The following is a 22661-nucleotide window of genomic DNA, read 5'->3' as shown; positions in this document are numbered from 1 at the left end:
AGTAGCTTAGACATATTCTTAAGACGATTTCCAAGAAAGATCCCTGCCAGAGAGAATGTGTGTTGACCAACACAGATGTTTGCAATTTTATCAGCGTACTAACTACACTAATTGGTCTTGTGCCTCATGAGTTTGTGTTACATGGCTACAATACATGCAGGTCTTTGAGTGTAGGGAAAAAAATGAAAATGACATCATACTTGCTAAATATGTATTGTTTATTAAGGCTTGTATTCTCCTAGAGGAAAAAAGTTAATCTGATGCTGTCCATGAGTCCTTACAGGCAGTGACAGTCCAGAGACAAAGTTATACGTTCTAAATACAAGTCTAAATGATACAGCTTAAACTTTATTTAAATCAGAGGTCCTTTTGGAGTAAATAGTTTTCAGAAGACGATATTTGCTTTCTAATATAGTAAAAGATCCTCTACAATAAACACGTGCAGATTCAGTGTGCTAGAGCAACAGGCATGAGCACAATTTTCATGCTTAATTGAAACTCCAGTTGGTGACGAGTTCTTCAACGGTTCCCTTATTCCACAAAAACATGACAGCAAATTCAGTTTCTTAAAACATTTTTTTTACTCATCCAACAGAAAAAAAATTAGACATACACAGTCAATTTTAAACATCTGAGGCATAATCCATCATATTGTCCATACTATTAGTTTCTACATTAAAGCTCAGCATTATTGGTATAAAAACTTTAAATGGCATTGGGATCTGGGGGGGAAAAGAAAGGGAAAGATTAAAAATGATCTGCAATTAACTAATAACACCTGAAAGCTGAAACAGGTTTCAACACATTGTCCAAAAACCCTGCAATGTTGATAGCATTTACATTATTATTTATTAAGCTACAAAAACAATAAAGCAGAATTATGGCTGAGAGAAAGCATCTCACTAACTCTCTGCAGGATATGGGTATAACAAATACACACTGAAGCACTGGTTAACAGAATGTGAAAGGGAAATATTTTCAGAGTGAAAATTTCACTGACAGAATTTGATTTTCTTTGAGATAGAAAAAATCAAAGTGGCATGTTAGCATTTTCAAAAGTATAATTTTACAATTAAAAAGTGATCTTAACTTGAATTTTTTACTTCAATATTCTGAATGCAGTATTTCTCTTAAACAACATTCTTAAAGTGACAAAACTCAATGGTTTCTTATGATTGCCATGAACAAACAGGGTTTGGGGTGAAGAGGAGAGAAATTCTGCCATATACAAAATTATGATGAATATCAATCAGAACAGGAACATAATTTGTGCCAAAATAGAGTCTTTGGGAAACACTGACATTTTTAGAATGCTCATTTATAGTTCCATATTAGGTCAGTATAATTGTTTACTACCTTAAAAAATAAAAACAGATACACCTTTATTAATGGATTCTATAGCATTTTACATAGAAAAGATACAAATTAATGCAGATCCACCTGGGCAAAAAACAAACTACAATGTACTTAAAGAGGCAACAACTTAATTCCCCCTGCACAAGAAGATATATTGGAGCTGAAAGCTTTAGTTTGTCCTGATGCCAGGATATAGCACCAGAATACATTTTAAGATTTGTTTTTCATAGTCGAATTTAATATCAGTTCTATTATATATAGCAAATTGTGTACATTTATTCTTATTGTTTGTTTCGATTCTGCCGTTCCTGTAAAAAGAAAAAACAAAGTTTTAAAAGAGTCAGGAAAAAAAAACCCCAGATATTTAACAACATGAACAAACTTTTAGTGACAACAGCTAAGAAAGGTGGGAGGTTTTTTGATAAATGCAATTACTCGTGCAGCCCACAATTATGTCTTACATGTAATTTTAAAATTACAACAGCAATTATTTATCATATATAGTATATATTTGACACATACAAGAATACAGGAATCAAATGAACACATGGAATTTTAAATGGAGTTGCTGAATGAGTGCAGAGCAAGTGTACATGCAGCTAGACCAGTCACTCAGGCCCCAAAATGGTAACAGGTGAGGGCTACAGCAGAGAACGTAAGTTTGGAAAACTAAAATTCATAACTGAAGACAGATCTTGAATATTTTGATCTCTAGCAACAGCAGCTGGATTGGTACAAGGGTAGGAACAGACTGAAGGGATCCACAGAACAAGTGCAAAATTTTCAGAAGTGCCCTTCTGTTAGGACCTTAGGTCTCACTGAAAGGTGATAGAACTTCTGCTCTTAAGTGCATGTCACTTTTGAAACTTGCCCCAAACCTTTTCTTCCTCTGCTACCTTACTACTCTTCTTGGAAGACATTCTGGGAGACTTCAAGAGTCTGATAAAGAAAGTGTTGCTGAATGAAGCAAGCAAGACTTGTAAGACGCTATGATGCTGAATGAAGTAGAAGCCAGGGGCTCACTGAAGACTCACTGAGCTTCAGATAACCTCCACCAATGGGAAAGAGCAAGGGATGTTAAAGGAAAACCCCAGACAGGGCTCAACTTTGGAAAGGGTAGTCTACTTAATTTGTGCCCCAAATGCAGTAAGCGTGGAGAGAAAGGGTCTCAACAAGTCTGCAAGAATGTCTCCCAGTGAGCAAGAGAAGCAGCTGTGCTCTCCACTCTTCAGTGGAGGTAGTGAACAAGGGATCATGCAGGGCAGTTCAGGCAAAGACAGGGGAAATTGGTAAGCAAGAAAAAGAGAGGGACTGTTCAGTAACTGCCTCTGGAACAGAGAAATTGACAAGAATATCCCAGCAAAAGCTTATGGGGGTGCAAATACAGAGCTCCAGAGAGCAGAGCAGTGGATATCTACTATGGGAAGCCAAAAATACCATTTTACCTTCCCAAGAAGCTAGGAGTCTTAACGGCTAAACATTGCTAGTTTATGACTTTTTCCTTTAGTTTCCGAGTTAGTTGGGATTGTTATATTTTCCCTGTTTTTAAAAACTCAGAAAAATTGTAGTGACAAATATTTTAACCTTTTTTTCGTGGACTGGTGTCATTTTCTACTTTGTTTTCATCTAAGATACAAGGCAGGTTTAAAATATTAAGAGCTGTTAATATTAGGAGCGCATCTTCATAACTTTCCCCCCCGAACCCATTAATATTCCTTAAAGCAAATCATTTGCATAATGTAAAATACAAGGCATTAAGAACCATAGTTTAATAAGACTTTACATTTTATTTGGTGACTATTGATATGGCACTGTTTCAGCAGCCCAACCACCATGTCCAACGAGTGGCCAAGAAGTTAAAAAGTCCTACTGGATACACTAATTGAGTTTAGCAGCATCTATGATCAGCATTTATGTTAGCTACAAACAGACATGAAAGATGGAGCTCCCAAGCAGGGTGCAGAGACTGGGTTTTTTTGTTTTTTACTTTTTAAAAATTAGATCCTTCCATTTCAAAATAAGCTTAAAATGAATGCAAGTAACCTTAGCATAAATTACTCAGACTAATTACCTCAAATCACACTTTTCAATTTAAAGCCTTTTCACATAGATCCCATCCACATCTTCTCCAAACAGGGTGGTAAAGGGCTATCTAAACAGAGCTTCCTACCATTTTGAACTATTCTAATTTTAAACTTGTGACAACTAGAGAGAAAGAAACCAAACTGCATTTGTAACTGGGTTAACACATGTTTTAGTTTTCAGGCTACAACGTGCTTCTGAACAAGACCTGAACATTTATGATGATTATTTTTTGCGGAAAATACAAATACAACAAACTGATCAGGACTAAATTAAATGAAAATTCAAGTAGTCTGCAGGATTTGTAAAGTGTGTGTATATATATAATTTTTTTTTTTTTTTTTTTTTTAAGACTAGAACAATGTAGAGGGAAGGTTCTCATTGGTTGGCTGAATTATCAATTGCCAATGAAGTGATGTTTGTTTCTTAATTATAAGAGTAGTAACAAAAGTGATATGTTCTTAATCAAGGGGCTCAGACCTGGGGCTAGCATTATTGGCATAACTATATATTGTTATTAAGTTTTCCAACCTATATTTGAACTGCTTAAGTCAAGAGAGTGGTTTTAAGTTCCAATCTTTTGATGGCAGATGCCCTTCTCCACTCCACTGTTCTGATATTTACTACCATGTCTCCAATCTATTCTCTCTCTTCTAAGAAAAGGGAACAAAATAAATTAGGTTTCTTGTTTTGGTCACCTACTGGCTTCCCACACAAGGTGAATAAAAATAAAACTGGATAGTTAAAGTATTCTTTTTTTAAATAAACGTATTTAAAGTTTAAATTATGAGACCCTATATTAAAGGCCTACATTTACTGTAGTTTATTAAAATAATTTCAATTACAAAAAACATTCAAGTAGTACGTGTTTACTAATGCCAAAGTTTTTAAATAAAGTCAAACCATTGAACTGGAAGCCACAAGCTGAGCACCTGGAACCAGAGTTTCTTGAAGTGCTAAACCAGCTTTTGACAATGGCAGTCTCATCTGGAGGTGCAGAGAAAGTATTTTCTTCATTTGTTTTTAAACTAGATCAATTCAATGACTAGCTCATTCAAAGTTGAGAAACTGACTGGGAGCTGAAAAAGCAGAGATGCAAGAGGATGAGATCTATTAGTTCTAAAATCTTGACTGACATGGTGACCAGAAACTGCAGATATTCCTTCCTTTGTATAATACATTTGTTTTAAATGCAAAACACGCTGATAAACTTTTTTCTTAGATTTCCATCACATTTAAGGTAGTTTAATAAAAACAATTTGGAATTCAATTAAAAATGCACAAACACATTTCCCACCCAAATGTATCTTGACATAAATAATGAGTAAAATACTAATTATCTATTAAATAAGAAATGGTGTCATTCACCATTTTCTAACAAATGTAAAAGTTAGGAATCTGAACAAACATATGCTAAACTTTTACATAACTGTTTACATAAATGTATAGAAGCGTATTCTCCTCCTTAACAGAAAGTAGTACCAAATATAGTGTAAAGGACATATTTAATTGCAAATCTACATGTTTTAATGATTACCAACTAATGAGAATAACTTAAAGAGTACAAATGCACAACAGAATTAAAACATCAGGGGGTAGTCTATTTAAATCAAAGCTTCCTGTTTGTTGATTTGAATAACTAAAATTGGTGATTTTAAAATCAGTGCATCCCAATCCCACATCCCTGTTTCCTTCAAAAAGCTACAAGCTCCTTAAGGCATCCACTGGTGGTTTAGCAGGATGAGGCTGCCTACGTTCTTGATGTCAAGTACCACAGGAGCAGACAATGGGCTACTCCTTGAGCTTCCAGCCCTATACTTCAAAGCAGAGAAGGATGACAGATGGTTTTCAAAGAGCCATTTTAGGTTTTGCCAGTAGTCAAAAGGTGATGTGAAACAGGGCCAATCTGTTGTGTATATTTCCCTGCCCCCACTGCTCCTTTCCTGTCCCCTGAACTAATCCGGAGCCTTCTTTTAGGAAGCGGGACTGTAGCCCAGGTTGAGGCACACTGATGTGTCACATCTTATGCAACACATCTCTCAGTGAACCATGCTGCTAGTTACAAGTTCTCACAAGTCTATTGTTCTTTTGCCTGACTGAAAATGTGAAAAATGTGAAGGTGACTTATTAATGAAAGCAGAGAAGCTGAGAGAGAGAAAAGTTCCTCAGCTGGATAATTTGGGGGTAAAAGGACAACTATCTTCCCAGCTAGAGACAGTGAAAATTGCAGAAAGAGATGAAGAAAAGGCCTCCAATTCCATACAAGAACTAGATATAGTTTTGCACTTATTTTTCCCAGGCAGAACTGTCAACCCTTCTACCAAGCCAGGGTCAGTGGGATTATTAATTATTATTAATAATCAGGACCAACCAAGAATAGGCCCCATTGTGCTCAGGACTGGCCAAATAGAGAGCAGCAGACACTTTCTGCACTGAAGACTTTATAATCTAAATCAGTGGTTCTCAACCAGGGGTCCTGGGCCTGCTGGGGGGCTGCAAACAGATTTCAGGGGGTCAGCCAAGCACAGCTGGCATTAGACTCACTAGGGCCCAGGGCAGAAAGCTGAAGCCCTGCCACATTGGACTGCAGCCAGGCCCTTGAGTCTACCATGAGGGGCTGAAGCCAAAGCCTGAGCAACTTAGCTTCACGGTGTCTCCTCTGTGGCATGGAGCCCCAGGCAATTGCTCTCCTTGCTCCCCCTCAACGCCAGCCCTGGAGTTTTTATAGCATGCTGGCGGGCCCCAGAAAGAAAAAGGTTGAGAACCTTGTCTAAATAGACAATGCAGACACAAGGTGGGGGAAGGGGTATAACTCACAAGCAGAGTGAAGAAATAAGATGGCAGCAAACAGCATGTTAGTTTCACTATTTTTTGTTTTTGGGATAAGCTTAGTTAGGTGGGGACAGGCTGAATGAAAACACAAGTGAAGGGAGTGGGGCAGGAGTGGAATGAAGTTGAGATGAAAGGACAGAAAAAGGACAGAGTTGGAACCAACAGACAATAAAAGAGAGCCCATTAAATCTTAATTGGCATTCCTCCTCCTTACCACTAAAAACAAAACAAAAAGCCTCTACAACAGCATAATTAAAATCAAGAAATGTAATGTTATAAACACTGGTCTTAAGAATGCAACTGTAATGATCTGCATTTGGGGGTGGGGGAGAGCAGGATGCACTCCAAGGCTATGCACCCTCCATCCTGAAAATCTCCATACCAGTGAGCCTTCCAACAAGAAATGGGACATGCAGCTCCCCCAGAGCCTGTCATTGTTGCTCCTTCAGTAAATCCAACAAGTCCAGACTAGGATTTGGAAGATGTTAACTGGCACATGTTAACACCCTATTGTAGACAACTCAGTGTGCCTTTCACTTGTTACCAGTTAAACATATGTTAAAGTCACACTAACCGGTCTACAGTAGGCTGTTATCACGTGCCAGCTAACATCTACTAAATCCTAGCCTAGATAAGGCCAAAGTGGGCACCTGGGAAACTAAGAGACACACAATGACCGTGCCTTCTTGGGAGTGTAATGCACATCCTCTGCTGCACACTTCAGACCTTCTCCTTCTGAAGTATGAGAGCCCCTGAACTCAGATCCACAAGATACTGGCATACTATATAGTTACTAGACTGCCAAGCCAGCTAGGATCATCAATGTAAGATGATATCTGTAAAGGGAGATCAAAATTTTGACCTCCTAGAACATAAATGCCCCTCCAACCTCTGCCCCAAATTTGTTCCAAACCAAATACATCCAAAAAAACCCATAATACACAACAAGTTTGTTTTGTTTGCTAATGTCACATCAAGCTTTTTTATCTCAAAGGAAAATTTTGTAGTTTAAAGTAATCTTATTTACTGGGGATGATTCATGAACTATTAATGCCTCCTGGTAAGTTTACCAAATCTTCTATTTAGAGAAATTTGCCCACGTTATGAAGTTTTAATCTTTTTAATTTTTAAGTGCACAATCTTGCATCATATGGGGTGAAATTAGCACCCTCTCTTGGCACAAAAAACAGAGTAAACTAGCTTTCAACAGAAAATGCAGAGGTGGCAAGCAGGAGAGAATCCATGTCCAACCTTCCCTGGCTATTCTGTTATACAGGGTGGAATAGCAACCAACACCCCTCTACCGTATGGAGTGTTTTAGGCCACTGGAGCTGCACTAGTACAATTCTATTATTCCCTCTCATCTTGCCTTAGCAGCATACAGGGCTACAAGTGTGATTACATCTTTCCTTCATCCACAGAGGGCAATGCAGATCTTAAGTGATGCAGAGGACCCTGGATGAATCTTCTGCACTTCGATAAATGTTACCCAACTAGATTATGCTACAGAGCTACACAGTCCTCATCTGAGGTCATAATCCTCATCTGGCATGTTATAGTTTCCACAAAAGTAAGATATAGTATGACGACATTCAATTGACTTTAGTTGGAGAATAAGTGGCAAGGGAGTGATTAACTCCTAAGGAACATGTTCTGCACATGCCCTCTGTGATTAAACTCTTAAAAGCAGCACTGCTCATATTCATAGGCAAAACTGTCTAAAAGGGATTCTTAATATTTCTTAAGGTATCAGTGTCTTTATTACATAAAATTGATTTTCTCAGCAAAATGGGAAAAATACATCTTTGAATAGTATAAGATTTTAAAAAGCCATCTTTATGTAATTATAATATAAACACATTTCTAAACAAATTATTTGACCGCTAAACCAAATAAGATGAATAGAAGGATACAGCAATCTGAAAACTCTTTACAGTTAAGTCTTACATACACATATGTATTAACTTTAACTGGCAAAAGATTCCTGTATATAATATTTACTTTTTAATGGAAGATCTGTTTAAGACAGAGTTATCAAGTATGTTAAATTTCAATAACAGGTGCTTTTCAACTATAAGAAAAAAGTTTGACTCTTCATATGCCTTAGAAGGAAACTCTTACAGCAAGCTACTGCACTGCCAAAATTTGTTTACACCTAAGTTAAAAATAGATGCTTTCCTGTCAGAATATAATTTACATTGACTGCCACAGTCTGAATATTATTTATTTTTCATTATATTATCCGTCATCTTTCTCAGCCTATTCCTATTGTTTATACACAGCTCAGTTTTGAAAACTATTCAGATATACGAAATGATACCTTCAGAAAATATAATTGTAATTAAACTGAATCCCAATGTTCCCTCAATATTAAGTGAAGCAGAAAACATGCATTAATTGTTGAGAAATTGATCCTGTTAGAAAGTAGTACCCCGGATAGGCACATTTTATTTATGTATTTAATTTTAAATAGAAGCAGAAAATGAAAGTCCACACTAAAGTAATACAGAGGTGGGGTCAGCCCAATGGTCTGGTGCCAGTATACTGAGCTACTATAAAAGAGAGCTAAATTCAGGTGATAGCATATGATCCCATTCATAAAGCTAGCAAGGATCAACACAGGATTAAATGTTTTCTCTTGAACTGAGAAGAAGAGGCCTGAAATCACTTTCAGTGATTGACACAACAGGAACTCCAGGTAGAGGTGGTCGGTTTTTGTTGTTGTTAAATCTTAGCATTATCATGGAGAGGCTAAGTGATTTGCCTTAGCCATCTCACATCTCATCTGTGGTAAAGGAACACAATGCAGACCTCCCAACTCCTAGCCCAGTGTTCTGTCCCACTGTTTCAAACTGCTCCTTCGCAAGGCTGTGGCTGGGAAAAAGTGAGAAGAAACAATTCTCAGCAGGCAGAAAGTTTGCAGGGATGTGGATATAGCTTTTGCTCTAAAAATCCCACAGAGGACATAAAAAGCAAATTCAGAGAACTGAAGGTCTTCTCCATTAAGCCTAACTACTATTGGCCTGAAATTTGCACGTGTATATATTGTAAGATGGCTAGACTGAAAAAAGGGTACTAAAAATTGAATGAAAGCCTTAAATCTGAATTTCCCTGAATTTGTAAGGGGAGGTCCTAACCAAACAGTATAAAGCACGGTGCTTCCTGCAGCTCCCATTGTCCAGGAATGGCGAACCGTGGCCACTGGGAGCTGCGGGCAACAGTGCCTGAGGACAGGCAACGTAAACAAACTGTTTTGCGGTCCGGCAGCACATTACCCTGATGGTACGCAGGATGCCCACCACTGGTTTAGAGCACTTTGAAGGGTGATAAAGGGAAAGCCCCATATAACTGCAACTTCCATTTTACTTCAGGACACTGCATCTAAGTCTGTGCTTAAAAAAATGTTTTGAAGCGCATGTAAATGCACTAAGCTGAATTGGCAAACTTCCGAGGAACTGTAGAAAAAACTATACACTGAAACACTAACATCAGTATCAAACCATTGTAAGTGTCAGCTAGCCACTACATTCTAACAGCTCCTATTTAGTCAGCACACAGTGTATATAGAGAGTCACTGATGTTAGACATTTGGGTCCCATTCTTGGCCTGGGTGAGCTGCCTCAAGTCCTATGCCAAGTGCAAGGGTAGCTTTTCATAATCACGCTTTCATATAAAAATAGACTAGTTACTGTGGAACTCTTTGTCTGGAGGTTCCCCATCTCCCACACCCTACTCTAAAAATTCCAGTGATTTTTAGTGTTAGAAGGTGTTAAGACAGTCCTGAGGACTCAAACTCCTGCATTTATCCACAGAATAGATGTAACAAACAGCAGCAGCAATACAAGCATCCTCACACTGTAATTTTCCTCAACTCTTGTTCTGGAGAAGCCAGCTAATTGGATGAGAATAGTTCAGTGACTATTCAAACCTTGGCCTCACTGCTAAAGATACAACCAAAGGTGCCAGTTTTGACAGAATATTTGACTAGAACTGGATTGATACTTACTGATTCACAGAAGCCAATGACCTATTACATGGCATCCCCTGACCTGGGCCAACTTTGAAACACTCATAGGCTCTGTAGCCCATTAACAATCCCAAAATAAAATTTCAACCTCTAGTAGAATTGGGCATAACATACTTTACTTGTATATTTAACTTTTGGCTTAAAAACAAACCAACTTTACCTAAGACTATGAAAACCACAAAGAGAACTGAAGCACAGGGTTTTGTTTTAGTATTAAAACACACTTAGGACAACCATGTTTGAACACATCACAAATATTTTATAATCTCTACTTAGCCTCCCCCCGCCACACTCCCCCACGGCAGCATTCACATTTTTCCAAGTATGTCTTTTTAATTTTTTTTTTCTAAAAAAGCAAGTTTACCTTCCGCACCACCTCCTCCTCTTCTTGGCGCTTTTCATAATGGGAAAAGTCATCAAAGATGGAGGTTGTGTGCTTGTAAGTAGCAATAATTTTAAGCACTTGTTTTGCTTTTTCTAAGGGCACCTCCTGTGTGTCACGGGAGTTTGTAACTGGTTTGTTGTCATTGTTCTCCAGCCTGATGTGTCGGAGCTGGTTGTTGGGCACATCCTTCACAAAGATCCATTTGACATCAAATTTCCCCTTCCATTTGTCCTGAGACCAGACGCCAGCACTAGTGCCATAGTCCACAGGTGATTTCATTTCTGCTACTCCACAGAAATGTCCACTACCATTAACACTGAATAGTAAGTAGACTGGGCCCTTACTATTCATGGATCGGAAAGCGCTGTCCAAGCGTTTGTTGCCATGTTCTGTGCTACACCAAATAGAATATTTAATGGAACGATGAATATCATCCTCAGAATAGCTCTTTATTATGAACACACGTCCATTTTTAAGATTCCATTCAAAATCTTTCGGGTTATAGCTATGAGCAGCTTTCAGTTTTTCAAGAACGGGATGGGATTCACCACTTGGGACAGAGTTAGGCTGGGTACTGCCAGCTGAGTTGCTATCATTACCAGTTCCTCCACTTTGGCCAAAAGCTGCATTTCTGTTGCGGGGAGCCACCCAGCGGTTTTGGGGTGGCTGCTGAGGACTTTGATACTGCGGCTGGGTCAATGGAGGAGGTTGAGCTGGAATAGGCTGAACCATTTGTTGCTGTGGCTGTGGGACAGACTGAGGAGATGGGATTTGCTGGGGAGCAGGAACTTTTGCCACAGGACCCTTATTATCCCAAGTACCTATGTCCATATTATGTTTTATAGGTGGTGGAGGCAAAGCTCCTCCAATTACAGGCCCACTTTTTGTTTTCATTTTCGGCTGTGGTTTTGCAGGCTTGCTGGCAATAGCAGCCCAAGAGGTTGGTTTAGATACTGGCAAGTTTACACTGGATCCACCATTACCAGAGAGAGCACCCGTCATTCCGGCGCTGTTAACAACAGAACCTACTGTTTTCACAGCAGAAGTTGTTACATCTCCACCAATCTTAAGTCCAACCATTCCTTGTTCAATACTATTCATTCCAGGTGCTTTATTCAAAGTATCATTATGAAATCCTGTTTGTCCATCCACAATAGTACCACCCAGTGAGCTAGGTGGGTAGCTGTAACTGCTCCCATAAGCTGAACTTTGAGTCTGCTGTCCTTGGGACCCACTTGTTCCCCAAGCTGAGAAAGCAGGATTTTCAGGGAAAAAATTAAATCTGTGTTGGTAGATGTTGTTTCCCAGACCCCCAGGCTGTCCAAAAACAGCATCATGCATAAAATGATGGTCTCCATTACTGAGCTGTCCATAGGTGGTGAGGTATGGGATAGGAGGATCTCCTCCAGTAGACCACGGTGCTTCACTGAGAGAATAGGGAAACCCAATAGATGGTGGATAATAACTGGACAAATAGGGATCAGTCATTGATGGATAGCTATTATTCTGTTAAAGAAAAGAAAAAGTAATTTCAGAGGTATGCACTTTTTCATAAATGACAACATTTGCATACTACTAAATAGAAAAGATGATAAGTAGTAACTATTGTTTCAAACTCCAAGTTACACAACTTATTATTCCATGGACTGTTTAGTCTAAATTAATGTCATTGCATCTTGTATATTCCTATACCAGAGATACATTCTCCTCCACTTCCTGTAGAGTTTTAAACAGTGACCACCACTCTCAGATGAATGCTAGTTGACCCCATGACCTCAAACTCACTTTTACTACACTGCAGATAATTCATTTTAGTCATGAAAATTCGTGACTTGTAATTGAGAAATATATTTGTTCTATGAGTATACTACCAAATACTTTCATATTGTACTAAATGTTTAACATAGTGTTTAATCAACAGTATGCAATGATCATAGAAAAATAATTTAAAAAATGCAGCAAGACCAAGTCTCAGAAATTAATAGGATCTAGAAATTGTACAAGATTGAAGATAATTCTATTTCAATATTAAGATTTACACAATAGTTTGTACTAACATAACATTCTGAAAAATACACAGTCAGTGATTTTAACTCCAAAATCAAAAGAAAGGTGAACAGATGAGCAGGTTTTGCTGCATAACACATCCAAGAAATAATGTATGTGATTTGTTTTATATAGTTCTTACATTACATAGCCTTTAAGTCTATGAAGTTACACAAAAATGTAGTACATACTACCAAATGAAAACAGCATAAAATATTTTATAGAATGTGAAAAATTGCTCTGCATATGTTGCATGATGTGCAGCCTTCATTCTTTTCAGAATATTTTTTTAATGTACAACTTAAGAAATATTAAGTTTATGGAGGGAAGTGCTAGAAAATAGAACACTGTCCTTATACTGTGCACTATATGCATGATGTAGATTCATTACTATGTTAGTGACAAATTAAAAACGTATTTCACCTTTTGCAATTATGTGCAGTACCTAAAGCTCCAAATTTGTTTTGGAAAAAGGAAGATGTGACTAGTATTTGTGACTGCATTGGAGTCACAACGGCAGTGTTACTGGCTGAATGCCAGACCCACAGAGGGGGAGAATAAATCGTTTGGCTTGACACAATTTGACTGTGGTTTGTATTATAATTTTAAATAGTGAGTGATGAGTATTTGGGGCTGTATGTAGAGGATATTAAAGTAACTGAAATTTGGAGTGTAAAGACAAATGCTTGACTTCAAAATATGACAATATTCAAGCTTGACTGTAAATGACACTGAATATATTGGCACGAGCATTTAAAAAATGCATAGGATATATGTAACTCCTGAGGAAGTTACAAAATGAGAGTAGATTTAAAAAAATAGGTGTGTACTGGGGAAAAAAATAGTTCTGGAAAATCCCTTCTTGACCCCTATATGGGAACTGGAAAGAGAAAGTCCTGAGTCAGAGTGGTTATTTATAATATTGAAAATCAACTATTTATATCTGTAAAAGCATCAAGTAATAAGATTTTTCCATCCACCCTTGTTGTGCTGCACAACTAACTACAGAGACTAGAGCCAATGAGGTTCCATGGGGGCATAGGTGTCTGCTCCAAGCACAGCTGCAGAACGTTTAGTTAGAATACAATTTAAGTGACAACTCAGCATATAGTTTCCACAATCCTCACAGCAGGCTAATTAGTTAACATGGAGACTGTAGACCAAGCAGGTATATAGAACATTAGAGATGTTAGGAAACTGGTACAGTAGATTAATACCTCCGATTTTTCAGAGTCACCTCACTAATTCCTTTTCCTGATTGCCAAATATTATAGAAAGATCTTCTGGCAGAAGTCTATACAGAAGAAATTTTAAGTACAGTGATTTTATTTTGTTAAGGTGAAGAATATAATAAAAAGCTGGTTACAATCTTTACCATGGAGTTGCTACCATGGCTTCCTAATTCCTAACAGACAAGAAGTTTGGGAGTGTAATTTTTCTGTATTTGTAAACAAGAAGTAAAACATAAGTAAAGTGTTAACAGATGTAATGATTAGTCCACTGGACTTCTACCTCTGAAAACTTAGGTCAGAGAGCACAAGGAGGTCATAAGCAACACTGAGTCGGATAAGATTGGGGGTTTGCTTAAATAAGTTCTGGTGTCGAGGCATTTCAGTTTACAGAGTTTATTGGTGTGCCAGGGATATAAACATACAGACACAAATTCTACATCTGACATATGCGTGTAAACCACTCAGGTTTTGTTCAAGACAGCCGCTGGTTACTCTTTTCCACCAAGGTCTCATTGCCCCATGCAGCAGTCCAGTTACAGAAGCTTGGAGCTCTTCCCGCCAGCTTTTCCCAAATCTGTCTGACCATCTTTTAGAACCCTACGAAAAAAAAATCAACTGGCTTGTAGCAGCATGGAGATTTTGCCTTAAAGCTGCTCCAGGGACAAGCTCATCATGTGTGTCCCCTTCCCCCCACCTCTTAGCTGCTTTTTAGAATCAGGCATTCTAGTTTTCCCCTCTATTCTCTTACCAAGTGTTCAATTGACTCTTGGTTTCTTCCACTCCCTTCACTTCTCATCACATAATAATGCAGAAGTACAAATAAAGATTAAAAATTAAGATTAAGTCACTAGTAAAAATTACATAGAAACAAAGCTTAAAATTAACACTATTCAATATGATGAAAGTCTTATCTTGGCTCTTGTCCAAAAGTTGCCTGCCCTGGACCTACCTCTCCTGCAAATAAGTCTAGGCATGGTAACAGGCTATAGCATGTCCTAGCCACTTGGGTCTGAAAGTCAGTGATGGGGCTTCAACTGCAGCAAATTAAAAGTTAAGAAACAAAAGTAGAAGCAGCACTTAATAGAAATAATGTTTTTAAGGTCAGGCTTGACAAAGCCCTGGCTGGGATGATTTAATTGGGGATCGGTCCTGCTTTGAGCAGGGGGTTGGACTAGATGACCTCCTGAGGTCCCTTCCAACCCTGATATTCTATGATTCTATGAATGGGCAATGGAGGCCACACATCTTATTTAACAATATGCCAAGCAAAAAACTGCCAATGCAAAATGATGGCAAGAAAGAAGGCAGATCAGAGAAAGGTGAAGAGACAGTATGAGATGGTAAGGTATTGGTTAAAACTCAAAGAAGAGAATCTTCTCCCTCCTTTCTCCTCCCCCTAGACAATGCATACAAAAACGTAAGGTCTCCAAATCAGGTACATTTTTCTGTACCTGATGCTTTACATACTGGAGACAAGAGAAACATTAGACTGTAAAATACTGTATTAGCATTTCTAGCCAAGGGGCTCAGTCAAGTTGTGCAGCAATTAGCATTCCCAGATGCCAAACAGAGCCATAGTTTATGAAGGTTAAGAACACTAATTTTTTTTTTAAACTTTTAGCAAAAAAATTATTTCCTTGAACCTTTAACCCTTAGCAAGTTGAGACAAACATCTGTTTAAAAAAAAAAATGAAAGAACATCACCCCGCAAAAAGGAAACCAAATCCAAGTTTGTTTCTGCAACCATACAAAAACGTTAAGAAACTGATATTTCAGGAATTTCACAACATGCATTTTTTGGGGGTAGGGATGGGGGTCGGGAGGGGGGTTTGGATGAGCTTGGCTGATTTCATAAGGAAGCAGATTGCATATGCTACAGAGCAAAGGGCATGATTACTTGTTAAAATTGGCTTTCACAAGTAACCTAGTGTATTTGCTTCTGTTAATTCAATGTATGCCTTGAAAACACTAAGAAAATTACTTAGTGCCACAAAAGTAAGGACTGAGATTGATTCCTCTCCCCAAAAAGAATGAAGACACTCTTACGATAGGTATTTCTATGGCCTTTCACATTCACTACAAATTACCCTGAGCACAATATTATATGCTAGTAAATGGAAAGTAAAAAAAATTACACAAGATCAGAGAAGAAAGGATTGCTTCTCATTTGTCACTTCTATTTTGATAGACTGAGATTTTACAAGTATGTGTATTTTACATTTACACTAAAATTTAAGGTTAACATAAAAAAAAATTAACCCCCTCACATAGTTGAAGTTGAACAGTTTTAAGTACTACACCTTCCTCTGAGTTCCCTTGTCAGTTTTTACAGTTTTATAACCAAAAAAGGCAAAATTTTCTTTTTCTTTTTTGAATTGCTCCAAAAACCAAATAAAAAGGGGAAACTGAGTATGCATTGGAAAGAGTAATGTCCACACATGGAGTGACATCAGATGCACAAAGCACAACTGAAAAGAAATGTCCTTCCCTCTGGTCTACTTCAGTTATAGCAAGCTTAGATGTTACAAGTAAACTGTCAAAAGTAAGCATCTGATGAAGTGGATTTTAGCCCACAAAAGCTTATGCCCAAATAAATTTGTTAGTCTCTAAGGTGCCACAAGTACGCCTCATTTTTTTTGCTGATTCAGACTAACACGGCTACCACTCTGAAACCTGAAGTAAAAAGGAGTGGACAAATGTGACTTAAGATGACATTACCCCTTTAAAATGGCTTGAAGTCATTAAAACAGAGAGGTATGAAGAAAAGGAGGTATTTCTTAGGTGGACAAAAATGTCAATCTTAATGGCAGATGCTTCTATGCATTCAGTTTTTGAAGTCTGATGGCTTTAGTTACTATAAGACACTAAGAATGGTTCAGTGCAAGACAAGTATAATGGTTAGCATTTTTTCTAATTTATTCTAAGGAAAATCATGAGAATTAAAAAAAATGTGATGCACACAGAGTGAACTGTCACAAATAAGCAAGAAACAAATAGCAGCTACACCTTTCTTACTCATGATCAGACCATCGTAAGATTCTTGAAAGGAGACAGACAGATTCCAAGTTTGGAATCCTAACTATGGCTTGACAGAATAACGTAGTTGTCTTTACTAAGATTCCATTAGAAGCTTATTTTCTAGTTCTTCACCCATAACATCACTCTTTCTACACTCATTCTGAAACCTATGCAAAAATTTCTTACTAAAAAGACTAGTGCTGAATACCAAATCTGATTCAGTGAACGGAGTGATCTGTACAACTCATCCTTCCAGAGACTCCCTCCCACAACATCCCTAAGTATGGTGAAATCAACATCCTGAATCACCATGTAAAGAATTAATCCATAGAGTTCTAACATTAAGAGATACACTAAGCCTTTTTACTATTGAGAACATTCACTAAAAGACATAAAAACATTCAATTCTGGTTTTGTGTTTTCTGCAGTAGTGTTTCTTGTGCCTGGATTTGCAAAACCTCTTGGACAAAAGGAATAATACTCAGCATATGAAGACATTTTCTGAGACCCATTATTTTGTCTGACACTGACATCAATGTCTTATTTTACGCCACAGTATCCTTGCTGTCTTCAAAAATGTAAGCACCAATAATACAAAAATGGAAGTGGTTTTTTTTACCACCAACACTTCAAACTCTGTAGACTTAACTCTCATTCTTAGCTAATCTGCACCATCTCCACACACTCCGTGACAGCTTAGATCTTTTATAGCTCTAGCTAGAAGGGTCCTTGACCATAAGTGACTGAAATCAACAGGTGTTTTGTTCCAGAAATATGTATGTTCTCTGAGCCATCCTAACCAAATTCCTTGGACTGTCACCATCTAAGCACCCAGCGTGGAAAGTTTCCACATGAATCCAAGCAGAATAAAGAATTTCACCGGATATCTTAACAAAGCATTCAGTCTATTTTGTTTGGCTTTATGCCACAGGGTGTAAGAGAAACCCTGAAGGCAGTCTTTTAGTGAAGTAGTGATACATATATTTCAACATACTTATCCTTGACCTTTTTGAGTCCCTCCTTCAGTTCTCTTTGCTAACCCTTTGTGTTAACTGGAAACAGATTACATATCTGCAGATATTTTTCTTGGTTTATCACTTATGCCAGATCTTCTGGTTCCGGCTGGCTGTATATTTGGACTGGTTTCTTCATTTTTGTCTTAGAGTGCAGTACAACAGCAATACCTACCAATAAAGGCCTAGTATATTTTAGCTAGCGTTCCCAGGCACTTGAAATTACAAGTACTACAATCTGATATTGTAGCTCAATTTTCACATGGAAGAACCACTACTATTCCAAATCTGACCCCCTATTTTACAAAGAAAAGTGTGCATAATTGCGTGGAGTCCTGTGACACAGAAGTGAGGATAGGAGAAAGGTAGTTTATTACATTTGTGGGCATTTAAATTTTTAAGCACCATTTTTTGGAGCTTGATTTACATTTCTTAAAATAAGCTTGTACATTAAATTATTGATGTGAGTAAAAAGTTAGTCTTTATTTACACTGGAAAAAAGTTGGGAATTTAAAAACACACTAAATTTTAGTTATTCAGGATTTTTAACAAAATTTAATTTATACTCTTGGCTTGAGTCACATATGAATGTATAATCTACACTATTTTTACGATGCCCTCAAGCAGCTCATCTTTTGTTAATCATCTCTAGATAATATGCCTCTGCAAAGAGGTAAGATTTGAGAACTTCAGTAACTCAGCCAGAGATTATGGACCTACTGCAAGAATGGGTGGGTGAGGATCTGTGGCCTGTGATGTGCAGGAAGTCAGGTTAGATGATCATGATGGTGCCTTCTGGCCTGCAAGTCTATCAGTCCTCATCATAGCATCTTTAAGAGTTTCAAATTATGCTGTGGTCACTTATCACTTATTTCCACTTAGAGCACAAGGATTCAATCCACCAGTCCTACAGAAGCAGAACCCCAATGACACAGTAATGGGAGATTTGTCTATTAAAGAACTGAAAGTCGAGGGCCCTTGGTAGGCTGCCAGCTATGTCAGATTTTACAGGAATTGTGTCATTTGGTAAATGCCCAGCAGAAACTAGGATTTCTAACTAACTTAATTTCCACGTGACCAAACTAGATATAAATAATACCACCAGTATTCTGAGCTAAAATGATAATTTCATTACTCAGTAACACTTCAGGCACTATAGCTTTTTCTGATCCCCAAAGCATAAACAAGTCATATTGGTGTTTACTGTACAACCAACACTACCCCCAACATCCCTAAAAAAAGCCACCAAAATTAACAGATGCACTAACCTGATTTGACTGTCCAGAAAGGTAAGGTTCAAAATCGTTGTCATGAACTGTGTCCTTCTGATGCAATGAACCATTTTGTACTAAAACAAAAAGTTGCAACATATTATAACATTGCCTGACAATGTTACAGTAAAGAAACTCACTCTAGAGTAACTTCACAAAAATAAGTTAACTCCCTTCCTTCTTGTGGCATTGATAACCACCCAAGCAAAGCAAAGGAGTCAGATTTCACCAGAATGAGAACCTCCACATGCACTCTAAATGTCACTATTGCTTACAAAACTGATTTGAATGACAGTTACAGAGAGTCAGAGGAACCTGCAATTTACGTAAAGGTATGTTTTTATACTTTCCCCATAAAATATCTTAAAACCAAATAGACATCTCTTGACATGAACTTGCGAGAAGAACTGGAAGTCATAGCAACATCTTTTGTAAAAGCTGAGCAGCCTCTTTAAAAAGTAATGTTAAATCATATCAGAGGTGGAACAGTAAAATACTGGCTGTTGAGTGTTTGACATCCTAATAATAATATTTACAAGCTTTAAATTCAAGCCTTGGTTTTCTTGTCTGTAAAAGGGAGATAAAACTTCACTAAATCGGAGATATTTGAGACTCAATTATTAATAATATTTGTAAATCACACTGAAATCCACAGCTGGAAGATGCTACATAAATTATTAAAGTCACTTCACTCTTAATTTCCATCATTTGTTTTGAAGCATAAGTCACACTGTATGCATTAAGCCTTTGGAAAGTAGTTCAAGAGGTTCACAGGAAGGCTAAACTAAAAATTTTGCTACAGGAAAAGAAATACGATGCTAAAAAATAAAACTAAAGTGGGGATTTCAAAGAGGTCTGCAAGTGTAAAATAATGTTAGGAAGAATTTTTAGAGAAAATGGATGCATAATAAGAAGGGTATATTTATAAACTGGGGGGAAAATATGAGCTTGTTGGGACTATAGCTATTTGAAACACACTGATAAAGTGAAAATCAAAGAACCTTAACACCGAAAAGATGTGCTTACGTAAATTGACGGGAGTATCCGTTTCCTTTCTATTCTTAAACAGTTATGTATTTCGTAGCAGTCATAGTAACATACATAATATAGTTTATAAAGCAGGCCATTTACTTGAAAGACAACTTGCTTCCGAAGTTTCATTTGTGACAATGTGCTAGAGGCCACACAAAAGCATATCACATTATCAGAGAGAACTTTTTTTTGCTTAAGACTGAAATTATTTCATGAAAAAACTTGTACCGATGTACCACTTGTCATAATCTATAAACTCTTATTTGCCAATACCAGTCCAGTAACAGAACAATAATTATATAGCAGAAAAACAAAGTAAGTTTGGGTACTTTTCAATCTGTCACTTAAATAAATGAATCTCCTAAACTGTATTTGTATCTCTATTTGTAACTGTAACAATTTCATTTTCTTAAAATGTTTTTATAATTAAACACTGAAAGCATGCTTAGTACTGTCCAACCTTACAAACACTGGCATCAGTGGCATGCAAAAAACCCCTTAGGAACCAGGTTCCTTTTAAAAACCCCCACTTTGCTCTATATTTCACCATAGAGTTTAGATTAATACCTATTGGCTCACCCATCACTGCCTGACTGCTTCATCTACCTTCAGCAGTAACAACTTAAGTGGAAAAATCCCAGCATTCGCCTTACCTTTATTATCTTGTCCTTTCGGTCGCTGCGATGCCATGCACATGATTGCGAAGAGGAAAATAAAGACAGAGGAGAAAGTTAGTTTTGGAAAACGCTCTTGGCTCCTTGCAGACAGGGTTGTGGGGGAGAAATAACCAGGCCGGGGGGGGAGGGGGGGAGGAGGAGGAGTGTGGGAAGAGAAGGAGGGCTGACAGCTGTATTTATTATTAAGGGCTGGATCACTGGAAATGGCCCCTGATCGGGCGAGGGAAGAGTTAAAGGGAGTGCCTAGGGCCCAAGGAAGGCGAGAGGGACCTCTCGGGGCAGGCACGCGCGGGGGGGTGGGAGGGAAGGAGAAGCGCTCGGCCCCGGGCCCAGCTGGGCTTCCACACTTACCTGGGGGTCAACGCTGGTGGCCGACATCCTTCATGTACGGGGCCGCCGCGGTCAGCAGGGAGCTGGGGGAGGGGCAGGGCCCGGGCCCCTCCGCGCAGCGGGGAGGCGCACGGCGAGAACGCGGGGCCCCTCCTGGGCGCGGGGGAGGGGGAGGGAAGCGCCTGTCCGCTGGGCCTGCGAGGGGCGCTCCGGACGGGGCCCCGGGGGAGGGGCCGGGTCGGCCTGTGTATGTGGGGGGGGTCCCTCCTCAGGCTAGGCCCCCCCGGGGAAGAGGGAGGGACGGGGGGGGTCGGTCCGGTCGCTGCTCGCCCTGCCGGCCCTTCTCCTCACATCCCCGCCCGCCCTCGCTCCGCGCCCCGCGGCCTGTCCCCCCGCGCTGGCCCCGAGCCGGGATGGAGCGAGAGACCCTCCAACTCCAATGGCGGCGGGGACCGGGCGGCGGTGACGTCAACGCCACAGCGCGCGCGGGGCACGCCGGGAAGACACGACGAGGCGGCCGGGGTGAGGGTGGGGGCAGGGAGGAGCCGAAGGGAAAGGCAAGCACCTGCCGCGCATGCGCGGTGCGGCTTTGCTGCCGGGCCGCCTCGCGCCGCGCCCCCCCCCACCCCCCGGCTTGGGCTGCTCTGAGTGGGGAGCAGCAGGGCCTGTCCCCCCCCGCCCCGGCTTTGCGGGAGCTTTACATGCGCTCTCCCCACCCCAGGGCATGGCCAGGGAGCAGGGCTCCTGGCTCTGCACTGCGGCCCCCCCCCCCGGCTGGGTCAGACAGTGCCCCCAGACCCTAGGCTGGGGCCCCCACGCGGGAGATCAGCTGAAGCCCATGTTCTGGGCCGTGGCCTTTCGGTGCAGCTCGCAGGGGTCTACCCGGGGTGCCTCGGGGCATGCCCTTCAGTGGAGCCTAGGTAGGGTGACCAGATGTCTCGATTTTATAGGGGCAGTCCTGATTTGGGGGACTTTTTCTCGTACAGGCACCTATGACTCCCCCTCCCCCACCCCATCCCGATTTTTCACACTTGCTGTCTGGCCACTCTAAGCCTCGGTGGCTGTCGGGTGCAGCCTGTGCGCCTGGGGACGCGTCTAGCCCAGCTTGTCCTCCCTCGCAGTCCCTGTGCTGAGGCTTAAAGGCAGCCTGCATCATTCTACGCGGCGGACCTAGGGTCTGGGTTCAAATGCAGCCTGCATGGTTCTGTGCCATGGCTGTCACGTGGGGTACGATTTAGGATTGCCAACCTCTCCAGGAATTAAAGATTAATCTTTAATTAAAGATTGTCATGTGATGAAACTCCAGGAATAAGTCCAACCAAAACTGGCAACCCAAGGTACAACCCGCAGTGTTCTGCTT

At 39.7% G+C, this 22661-nt stretch overlaps 1 protein-coding gene across 1 annotated transcript; it reads right to left on the bottom strand.

Moving 5' to 3' along the window:
* Nucleotides 1-200: 200 nt before the first annotated feature.
* YTHDF1 (YTH N6-methyladenosine RNA binding protein F1) lies at nucleotides 201-21766 on the bottom strand. Its single transcript, XM_077831786.1, has 5 exons — nucleotides 21323-21766; nucleotides 20948-20972; nucleotides 19260-19339; nucleotides 10662-12188; nucleotides 201-1664 (listed from the first exon to the last, which is right to left on the bottom strand). The coding sequence occupies exons 1-5, from the start codon at nucleotides 21347-21349 to the stop codon at nucleotides 1638-1640; spliced, it is 1686 nt and encodes a 561-aa protein (XP_077687912.1). The 5' UTR covers nucleotides 21350-21766; the 3' UTR covers nucleotides 201-1637.
* Between the last annotated feature and the right edge of the window lie 895 nt (nucleotides 21767-22661).

The sequence above is a fragment of the Eretmochelys imbricata genome, chromosome 13 (genome assembly GCF_965152235.1).
Source record: "Eretmochelys imbricata isolate rEreImb1 chromosome 13, rEreImb1.hap1, whole genome shotgun sequence".
In the NCBI taxonomy this organism is placed as follows: domain Eukaryota; kingdom Metazoa; phylum Chordata; order Testudines; family Cheloniidae; genus Eretmochelys; species Eretmochelys imbricata.
Note: the sequence above shows the minus strand (reverse complement) of the source record. Positions and strands in the feature narration are given on the sequence as shown.

Bases quoted from the DNA above. Each gene is read 5' to 3' on its own strand.
- YTHDF1 (XM_077831786.1), bottom strand. From the start codon at position 21,349: ATGTCGGCCACCAGCGTTGACCCCCAG. The intron at 19,340-20,947 runs GTAAGGCGAATG...TTTTTGTTTTAG, and splicing joins GAAAGGACAAGATAATAAAG to TACAAAATGGTTCATTGCAT. The intron at 12,189-19,259 runs GTTAGTGCATCT...TTTCTTTAACAG, and splicing joins TTTCTGGACAGTCAAATCAG to AATAATAGCTATCCATCAAT.